Source organism: Pyrgilauda ruficollis, unplaced genomic scaffold (genome assembly GCF_017590135.1).
Source record: "Pyrgilauda ruficollis isolate IOZ18807 unplaced genomic scaffold, ASM1759013v1 scaffold38, whole genome shotgun sequence".
In the NCBI taxonomy this organism is placed as follows: Eukaryota; Metazoa; Chordata; class Aves; order Passeriformes; family Passeridae; genus Pyrgilauda; species Pyrgilauda ruficollis.
Genome location: NW_024525267.1, coordinates 3,026,820 through 3,038,019, shown reverse-complemented (window position 1 = coordinate 3,038,019; position 11,200 = coordinate 3,026,820). Strand labels below are relative to the sequence as shown.

General features: G+C 38.2%; 1 protein-coding gene across 7 annotated transcripts in view; it reads right to left on the bottom strand.

The window, feature by feature from the left end:
- Window positions 1-3,847: 3,847 nt before the first annotated feature.
- Window positions 3,848-11,200, bottom strand: part of EML1 (EMAP like 1) — a 120,499-nt gene continuing 113,146 nt past the window's right edge. For all 7 annotated transcript variants that reach the window (XM_041476229.1, XM_041476227.1, XM_041476228.1 and 4 more), the window contains 5 exons: window positions 10,926-11,023; window positions 10,713-10,800; window positions 10,434-10,529; window positions 5,704-5,834; window positions 3,848-5,398 (listed from right to left, as the gene is read on the bottom strand). In XM_041476229.1, the coding sequence (XP_041332163.1) occupies window positions 5,273-5,398; window positions 5,704-5,834; window positions 10,434-10,529; window positions 10,713-10,800; window positions 10,926-11,023 (539 nt within the window). In that variant the 3' untranslated portion in view covers window positions 3,848-5,272. The remainder of the gene's footprint in view (window positions 5,399-5,703; window positions 5,835-10,433; window positions 10,530-10,712; window positions 10,801-10,925; window positions 11,024-11,200) is intronic.

The following is an 11,200-nucleotide window of genomic DNA, read 5'->3' as shown; positions in this document are numbered from 1 at the left end:
AGGACAGATATGACCACTACAAACAAACAGAAGTGTCTAAATTCCTTTAGTGTAGTCAGCCAGAAGACAGTAGAATCAAACCTCTGTGAAGCTGCTGGGGAGGAGCCACTTGAGTTCAAGACATCAAGCTTCCTAACAAGACAGACAAAATGTGAGGTCCAAAGGAGTGCCTACAGTGCTAGGTGACACTGACAGGCCCTGTTGAAAGGGGGCCCCTTCTACATTTGGCAGGAAATGGGGGGATCCACAGTGCTGAGAACCATCCTGATTGACACAGGTTTCTGAAGTGGCGTTTCAAGATTAGCCCATCGCTATCGCTGCTGCCTCGAAAAAGGTCTGTGGGACTCAGAGCTAGATGGCAGCTTTGGCTGCACTGCCACTGATACCTTCATGTACATGATCACTTAGTCTTCTGCCATTATTTAATTAATTCAGGGGGCAAAGTAGTTCCATTAAGAAAAATGAAATTGCCGCACAAGTTCATGACTAAGGAGAAACATAAATCTCTCCCAGCAGGAGCATGAACCGCTAATGTCCTCACTCAGCCAGCAGCCCCCATCCACAAGCAGACACCTGGGAGCAGTTCTGTCCTTCCCCCCAGGAGATGGCTCCTCATCTCCCATCTTCTGGATGAGGAGGTGCCCTGGCTTGGGGCATCTCTTGTGCAGGGCAGGCTGCTGCAGCTGGGGCTGCATGGCAGCGACCAGACTGCCCTGGCACAGCTGTGAATCCCAGCCAGCAATGGGAGAAAAGGATTTCAGTTCAGGCTTCCCATAATTCTGTTCTTTCCACTAGTAATTAAAGTGACATTTTCCTTGCCATCTGTAGGATTTTTTGAGGATGCAATTGAGTGATCTGTCAACAGCCCTGTTTCCAGTAGAAAACAGAGCAAAAAGACTGCCTGCTTCCCTAAGCAGAACCAGAAGAAATTAAAAATGCCAATCCTTGCAAAAATGGGGCTGTTTGCCCTTGCAAGCTCTTGCACATGAATAATTCTGAAGGAAAATAATATCCTCTAATATTAAGTCTTCTGAAGAATAAAAATCATCCAAACATTTCACATAGGAAATATGACCTTGAATTAACTAACCCCATATTAATTACAATAGTAAAAAATCCATTTTAACAAAATTTATCTGCTCCACAAGGGATTTTTAAAAATAATTTAAAATGGTAGTGTTTTTTAATTCACCAGCATTGCAAAAACTACTTTTCCATTTACCTCATTCTTTGACTTTTTAAAAAATTTTTTTTAATAGACTGACTGGTTTTTGTAGAGCTTATCTGTTGGAAATTGTTAATACCTCTCAGGTTTCAACAACCTGTCAAAACCAAGCCCTATCAGAAACATTTATGTAATAATCATATTTCAGAAAATAATTAAAATAGTACATATCAGGTTAAGTTGAAAAAGGCTGTAGTTTTGATATCTATAAGCATCCTTTCTGAGTAAAATAAATATACGAAGACAGGCAGAAGAGGCAAACAAAACAATCAAAAGTCTCTACTTGGAAATGGGCGAGGATCCTAAAAACCAGATTGAGTCTATGTTTATTTAGTAAGTGTGTAAAAGAGGGAGAAAGAAGCATTTTGAAAGCATTTGTACTGTTTTCTGAATAATTTAAGACTTAAGAGAATAGATAGTATCAACTTTAGTAGCTAATCACTTTGAATACCCTAACAGAGAAGCATTACCCAAACACATGCTCATGAGTTTGGACAAATATGACAGTCATACTGTTGGAGTGAGTATAGGATCCCAAAATCCCTTTGCTAAATGCCACAGAACAGAGAAAAAAAAATCCCTACTCTAAAAATATTTCAAAATCTAAGTACATGATGCAAATTAGAAGCTGCCCACAGACAAACAGACAATCTAGAAACAATGGGACAGTGCTGGTCCCCCCAGTGTCCCCACTCAGGGAGGCGGCAGGACAGGAGAAAGGGCTAAAAGCAGATGCATTCATTGATATCCCAAAGCACAAGTCACAGAGGATGTGTGAACAGTGATACAATAAGAAACCAGGAATACAGCCCCAAAACTATCAGAGAGGTAGTCAGGGCCACTGGCTTTATGAGCAGGTAAGGGCAGCAACATGTGCCAGTCATGGATGCAGTCCTGGAAGCTGAACAGTAATGCTAGAAATGAAGAAAAGCAAGAAATGGAAACTGAAGCCAGAAGAAGTTGAAGGGGAGTATCTGAATGCTTGGTAGACAATAGCAATACACAAAAGACATGAAAAGATGAGTCTCTTCTTCGAGAAACACTGCACCTGCTGCAGCCAGGATGAGGGGAGGGAACAGACAGAAGCAGAAGCCCAAGTGTGTCTTCAGCCATGGACTTCAGACCAGACATGCTCTGTGGCAGGGCAGGAAAAGAGAGCTGCTGCAGACAGTGTCAGGTAAAGAATTCAGGTGTTTTTGAGAGATTAAAATACACAAAGCTCTTTATTTTATTTTGTTCTCTTTTTCTTGTAAAGTGAAAAAGAAAATACTCCTGAGAAAACAAATGAATGCGATAACAAAGAACAAGGATGGAAGAGAGGAGAGCTGAAGATTAGCTATAACAATGGCAAAATTGTGTAGAGTTTCCTGGATAAAGGAAGGAGAATAACAGTCATCAAACGGATATTTGGCTTAAGACATTACCCACCATTTGCCAATTCAGCTAATACGTTTATCAAGTTTTCATAGAAGAACAAAGACACATTTAACAGCAAAAGTTAGAAAACAGAGAAGCAGCAGAGGCACAGATGGGATGGGATTGTTGAAAAGCCCTTTGATCAGTAACCCTAGGGATGAACTTGCAGTATTCCTCATCTATTTCTTCTAAAGGATAACAGTTTAAAATGAAGAAAGGGATCACAAATGCTTTACTATATCCCAAGAGTAGCACCATGTGAGAAGGATAAAAGGGAAGGAGCCAAGCCAATTTGCAACTCCCCTTTTCTCTGCTGCAAGTAATGACAAGTCACCTACAGTTCCAAAAGCAGAAAACCTGAAAGCACCTCATTTGCAAAAGCAAATTTAGAAAAAACCTTAAAATCAAGAGAAGGCATTGTGGATAACCAAGCATCCAGACACAATGAAAACCTGTTACGTGTGTCATGGACTCTTATGACTGGATTAACCTTAGAAAGGGCAAGGGTATTGTGCCTTAGCCTCACACACTTCAAGAAGACAGAGATTACCATCACTATTAAAAAAAGTTGTTCCAGTGCTCCTTTGGCCATTTATTTTCCACATTGCACAGCTAGATCAGAAGCTGAGGAAACAGGTTTTTTTGTCTGCATTAGCTGTTGTGTCCCAGCTGCGTTCTGCTTATGGCCACAATAACTCTTGTGCTGCTGCACGGGATCAGAGTAACCAGCCGGGATCAAGACCTCTGCCTTCAGTGACAGCGCCAGGTAGCTGGAGGTTAAAGGGACCCTGAAACCATGGCCTTCAAAGGTCTTGCCTGAGGACATGTTCCTAACACAGAAATTGTCAGGAGCTCTTGCCATGAGCATAAATCTGAGCAGCAGAAGAACATTCCACCAGCTGAGTACCTAGAAAGAGGAGATGTGTACTGGGAGGCAGGAGCAAGGCAGTTTGCAGGTGAGAGCATGTGGGGTATCCTTCCTGCTGCAAAGCTGGAGTTTCACTCTCCAGGTATGTATTGTCATTTTGTCCCCAGGGTCATGGGCACACATAAAATTATGTACCCCAAAATCTAGATTTTACTGCCAAATATTTTCAAATGCATCTCTAACTGAAAAATCACAAATGTGTGTTGTTAACTAAAAGCCTGTCTCTTTATCATGCTTAAACAAAGACACCTTACTAAACAAGAAGAATGCATTGAGAATTCACTTTAATACATGTTTATTGGTGTCCTGCACTTTCAGTGTAGGAGGTTGGAAATGTAATAAAAAAGTTTCAAAATTTATTGATTCAATTTCATTTAAATCACTCTAAACAACCAGTGCTTTAGAGTTCAGAGAATTAACATTTACTGTCCATTACAAGCAAAATTTTAATTTACCTTTTTCGAGTCCACTTAGAACTCTTCTTTTAAAATTCTTCAGATACATTCCTCATAGTAAACAATACATTTCAATCTGCATCACAATCAACATTGATAAGGCCTTCTTAACCATTTTATACCACCTCCACTGTTACTTCATTGCAAAACACAATCTTATTTCATACTATAAATACCCATCCATGCACAAAACACAGGGGCCAGAAGTTACACATTAATATTTCATGTAGGCTTCCAAGTCTTCCTTTAGCCTCTGCAGGTTTATGATACACTTAAAAAGATATCTTTAGACTTGGTCTACTTGGTCTTAAAATACAAATATACAGTATCCATAAGCATAAAAAAGTAAAGCTAGATGGCCTTACCATTTGTTATGAACTGCTAAAATCTTATACATGTACAATATAGCATCATGCTGATTAATATACATATTAGTTAAATATATGAGCCAATAATGGGGATGTGGCCAAGCTTTATTGGTTTGTTTTCAAAAAGAAATTTTTCATATACAAGTAAAAAGATTTTTAATTTAAACTCCTATGGACTACCTGAACCACAAAGACATCTGCAAGCCCTGATGAGAAATTCAGGTCAAACTGGGACAAAACCTGCTGATTCATTGGAAAAGGAACACAACTCCTCATGGGTGACACCCACAGTGTGCTGTTACCAAGAGAATGCAAATTTACCAGCATTCACATTGTCAGGTCTAGAACACTAATTTTTGCATCTTACATTGCAGTTTGTACTTTTTGTATCTATTCATCAGCCTCCAGCAGAAACAGTTCAGTACCTTGACATTGTCATAGATTTTTCTATATAAGTAGATATATAGTACAAAGTGTAGATAGTGAAACGAATAAGCACATATATACAGTCTTTGAAAGGCATTTTTGTGACCAGTTTAGCAGTGTTTATAGAAAACATTTAAGATAGTCACATTCTGCTGATACCACTGTATTGCAAACTGTCAAGCCACATTTCTTATATTAAACTTGTACTGCATTGTATATTGTACAACAGAGAACAATCAATCTTAAGGTGTGACACAATGAAAAAAAAAATACTAGACTGAGTAAGGTAACCAGCACAGGGCTTAATTTTCCTGAGGTTTGTAAGAATTTTTTAAACAAAAATCACAGTGACCAGGCTAAACTGCAAACATACCGTTAAGTTTTAAATATACAGTTTATACATAAGTTCTGTGCATGGTCGACTCAACTGTGTATGTTCATGCTGATGTTTCCTTTAAATGACTCGCCACTGCATAATACTTGTGTCCTTTCCTCCTGTGGAGATGAGGTGGGTGTCTTCACAGAGAAAATCTACATTAGTTACATGACTACTATGTCCACCGTACACATGGCTTGGAGCCTAGAAAACACCACATTAGTGAGAATAGCAGCTGTCATAAAAGCATCTCATTAGAACATTCATGCAACAATGAAACCAAGGCATCACATAATTCTCTTGAAGTATTTTATTATTAAATTAACTTTTAAATTTAATTGTTGTCTCAATCAACTTTAAATAAATCCCTTAGATATATAAATACTCCCATTCTTCCTGTTCTGATATGTTTTGAGTTGTTTTGGTTTTTTTTTTTTTTTGTTCATAAGAAAACAACATTTAATGCATTTGTTCAAACTACAAGAGACAATTTCTGGGAAATACCTTACCCTAAACTGTGAGCATGGATATGAGAAGAGATGTACTTTGCCAAAATCATCTCCTGTTGATAGCAGTTTTCTCCCATGGGATCGACAGACAGCGTTGATATCTGTGCCATCTGAACCTTCAGGCCATACACCTGAAACACAGAGGGACTAATTAAAGACTTTTATAAAGGAAAAAAAAATGACACCCTAAGTTTCTGTTAAAATATTAATAAAGGATGACTTGTTTAAGGAAAAGAAAAACCTATAAAAATAACTGCATCTGAGTCAGAATGTGTACTTCCATACCAGTTAAGTTCAGATCCTAATAGGTAATCAAGCACACAAAAAACCACTTTATTCCCTCTAGTCAGCAAAGTGCTTTGTACTCTGAGAAGATGCATTCTGCTGAATTACAGTTATGTGTCTCAGCCTGAAAGAATTTTCATGTGGTTATGTGTAAAAGTAACAGTTACTGCTTTTATTTTCCCTTCTCTTTATGTATGAGTTAACACACTTTTTTCATATTACATGGGTATGTTTTTTAGGCTACAGTACGATCCAAAAGTAATTTCTTCATATTACTGAAGTCTAAAGTCTATAAAAAAAGACATTCTGTAGTTTAAATTATTATTTTTTAATTAATAGATCCCTTGAAAAGGAAGTAAACCTACTATAAGGTTTTTGAATGCTTTTGTTCTACTGTAAGTACTTCTCTTCCTTCCCCATATACTGGAATCTTTGCTGTTCTTGCATGAAGAAGTGTCTTAAAATCAAACTGTAAGGTCAACAGTGCAGAGACCAAATCTGTGCACCACATCTTCAAAGCCTCTGAATACTTGCCTGTAATAAATTGCAATTTTACTAAAATCCACCCAGTTATAGAAATTTCAGGATTTTGTATGCAGTACTGCAGGCTTTTCTTAGTTATGATTTTCTAATTTAGATTTTATCCAATCCTTACTCAACATAAAGGGCGTCAAGCTTTCAGAAACCACTGTCATCTGCAGTTACACTGCATGTTCTGCCATCATGACTTGGCAAAACTCCTGCCGTGTCTTGGCTCTGTGACTTTCAATGCTGTCCCTGCCATCCTCTGCAGTGTGCCCCTGCAGCCCTGCCCACTTGAGGGCACGCTCCTCCTCTGCTGCTGCTGCAGGTCAGGGTGAGAGAGTTCCTGCTCCTCTAGGAACTCCCAAGGCACACTCCAGTTCTTCCTTCTTTGGGGTACTTCTAACCCCACAGCAGGCATTTGCCATGCACTGTGGGAACAGCTATCCTTCAGTCACTGGGATTCTTCCCAAATACAGCCTTTGTATCACTGCACAGCAATTCACTACGAGGAGGTCATCCCATGTCTTCATAAGGAATTACAAATTGCTGTAATAAAATGCAAAGTCTGATTTATAGACTGCTCTTAACTTTCCTGATGTGTGTAGACACACCGCATTGCTAGATCAGGGATAGTAAAAGAGGCCCAAAGAAACAGAAGCTGCAAAGAAACATGATAACTGCTACTCCTGCAATTATGAATATGCAGAACAAAGAGACACAGAAAAGCATTCTAAAATATCAGTTTTGACAAGAAGGAGGCTATATGAATATCAAATGCTTGCTGAAAAGAGGCAGGAGTCTTCCCAAGTGGTCACTATGACAAGCTGAATGTATAACCCCTGAAGGATAAATACCCCTGAAGGAAATGGTTAAAGAAACAATTTTGAAACGGGAAAAGGATAATAGCAGGATTTTTCTTCGAATCTCTTGATTCTTTCAAAATGTATCCTAGTGCCTCACTCAGTTTTTGTGGATATGCAAATTGAATCCCCCTTGCTGAAAAAGTAGTCCTTATTTTTTCCCATCCTCTGGAGACCTGTAAAAGAGACCATTTCCTTTCTCTCATTTGAAGACTGATGCCATGCTATTTTTTCCTCCTCTTCTCTAAAAGTCACTCATTATATCTCTTCTCCCAGAACAATATTTAGATGGATAATTAATTATCCTTGCTAGTCAGCACATTGTCTGTTGGTCCAATGTGCAAAAACCAGAAGTAGCCATTCTAGCTGTGACTGAAGCTGATACTGATAAATGGATGATTGCTTCACATTTTGCATGGTATCCTTTTCATTACACATCCCACTAATGTATCTGCCTTTCCTACAACAGCATAATGCTGTTGACTCATGTTCAGTTCATATGCAAAAGTAATCTGATCTTTCTGTGAAGATCTGCTCTCATTGTTCTGCATTTGTATAACTGGGTTCTGCCATTCTAGTGGGGAGCCTCCTCTTTGACTCTACAGAATTCCTTCCTTTTTTTATACCACTCCTCCGTTTCTCAAGACAACTTGCTAATCCTGCAGCTTTACACCATCTACAAACTTTACATGCTGATTTATCCTGCATGCTATTAATAAAGATATTGAAACATAATATTCCATTTACAGTTCTAGTCAGTTTTGAACCCAACCAGTCTGAGCTCTACTTTGTTTGCACTGTTGTCAGGCTTTGTACAGTATCTTAGATTTCTTCTGCTCCTGTCCTTCACCTCAAACACTATTTTTTCAAAACTGGGCATGTGCTATGAACTGGTACCTTACTTGTGTATCCAGCAGCACATGGCTTTTGAAAGAGCTTATAGATCAGTAAGTGTTTTAAAGTCTTTGCTCCTTCACATTTATGTGTTTGTTTCACTAAAATATCCTCCCTCAAGCACACTTCTTTACATGCTATTGACTTTCAGCTGAATCACCTCTAAACACTTCCAGACTGACTAATCTGTTCCCATGCTCAAAGACAGGTGTTCAAGGGACCAGAGTTCCCTTTTCCCCCAGCACTGGTTACGCTGAGCTGTGGGTGCTATGCATAGTTTGGGATTTTTATGTGGTTCTACCAGAGAGAGAAAATATCCCTAGTTTCAGTCAGCCATAGCTACTGAAAAATCAATATACTAGAAGCCACACATCCTGGATGCTGTCATTGCTGCTTCTCACTGCTTTGTGCAGTGAGTCCATCCCAGCAAGCATGTGAAGACTGTTCTAACTGGCTGCTCTAACGCCCTAAAGTACTGATTGACTTCAAATAAAAATGGACTGGTTTCCAACTCATAATCTACGTGCTTCTTCAATTTATTATTCTAGCCATTCACTTTGCACTTTAGCCTCTCATATGGGCTCTGAAGGTATATATATGATCCTACAGATATAGCTTTCATTGTCCAGTTTTTCAGTACTTTGCCTGTTCTCTGTGAGGTGTAGAAAATAAGTACTAATGGTCTCAAGTTGACAATAACCAGTTGTTTTTACAGATACAACAAGGTTCATCACACTCAAATACTTTGAAAATATCTGACTTTTTCAACTTTCCAAACTACTCCTTCCCTACTGAAAGCAGTAGGCACTAACTGGGTTTGTCATCAAATTGTAGTAAGTCTTTTACTAAAGAAATATTTTTAAAAGCATTGTGTTTTGTAACACTTCATCTTTAGCAGTGTCATGTCTCCTCCCCCCTCAGTAGATTATTTTGTCCCATGGTCTGGCTCAAAAAGCTGATCTGTTGCAAGAAGGAGGTTCCCTTTCAAGTGTGACATCCCTCTTTCCTCTGACTTCCTATGCATCAAAAGCAGCCCCAGATTCTAATACCACTGTATTTTGCAGGAATCTGAACTAAAAAGTATGGAACCCTCACATGAAGTATTTAGTATCTAGGAGTATCTGAACCTGTGATGCTAAATGCAAGGACTTTGTAGCATTGCAACTATGTGTAAGGTGTACTCAAACCTCAGAAATACTTTAATAGTTCTATAAGGGTCTCTATCCCTTAAATGAAAAATACATCATGTCAACATGCAGCCAATCTTCCAAGACTTCCTGCTTTTACTAAATCTGTGTGCTGTGATATCCAAGTACTATCCAAGCACTGCTTGTCAGCTAAATGATAGAAAATTTGAACATGTTTTTCCAGCATTCTGCTACTGCCATAGCATCTTCAGGCCCTTGAAAATTGAAGCCATGCCCTTTCTGTCTGCCTTCAAACACATCACTGCAATCTATTCTACTTGAAACATGGGTGCAAGTGTTTCTTCTCTGAACTTCTACCATGGCATCCTATTTCCTCTTCAGGACTCAAGAATTTGAAGCTTCTTGTACTCAGGGTTTGTAACCATCTGTCCAGTTCTGCACATATTGTAGAATGAGTACAAAGCTTCAGACTACATTGGGGAAAGTGTATCCTGCAAAAATGGCAAAAGAGAAGTCCCGTGGAAACAAACCATTGGATTTTGTTATGTTTTTTTCACTCAATTTAATTGCTACAGACTGTATCACAATATATGATAAGTTCTTAATGAAGGAGACTATCATAGATTTTGTGTTTGCACAGTAACCAGAGCAAATGAAACCAGTTCTGGTAAGGGGATTCAATCCAGTAACTGCCTAAATACATGACAATTTCACAGAACTGGTACTTTAAATTAAACATTATGAGAAGCTGCTCTACTGTGACAGAAAGGGCAGTATGTGATTTTTTCCTTATTTCCCACTTATGTTGTAATATGATATTTGTACTTGAAGCTAGAAAGAATATTAAATCAGAGTCTTTCTGGATTGAAATAAGAAGACAGATTGTAATAAAAATGGCATAACAGAAGTTCTGTATTTTTCCCTGAATTATGAATAGTCATGTTTCATAAGCAAAAGTTGGCATTCCAAGTCTTTGTTAATAAGAATGGTAAGAGCTTTTAAGAGGAAATATACTTACCAAAAACATGGAATCCTAAAGTACAGGTGTAAGTGGCCCATTCTATATCCCTAGTTGTTTCAACACTCACAACTTGTTTACAAGCAGAGGGGATCCCTAGAAAAGAAAAAACCCCACATAACAACATATTTAATACCCAAATTGTATAGATTTCTGATTACACCAGATGAATTAAAACATATGGTTGATCTTGGCAGTTATACGGTCTCATTTAAATTTTAAATCTGTGTTAGACTGCCTGAACTTTGCACAAAAGGACTAAATAAAATTCTTACTCACAGTATAAGATTTCATAGTCTCCTGAATTAGACACAAGATACTGTGAATTAACAGACCAATCCAGATGAGTAATGAAGCTGGAATGACCCTACAAAGAGAAAACGCATTGTATTAACTGCACTAACAGTGTTCCACAATGTGACAGTATCAATACAGTGCTACAAAATACACTTTGGGTGTTGATACTGAACCAGGACAAAAAAGATTACTTACTGAACATTTGCCAATTCTAGTGTACTTTCTTCCATTTTCACTTACACCATATATATAAATACAGTTGTCATGGGAACCTATTGCCAAGAAGTTTCCATCTATAAACACACAAGTGAAACTGCAATTATTCCTGTAAGAAAGAACTTCGGCTAATTTTGAAAAGTTTGTTTGAAAAGTCACAGACAAGAAGAACTGTTCATAAAGGCCTAGATACTGAAAAATGAATAAATGAAATTATATTTTTAATTTTCCAGTCGCATATTGATGTATCTATC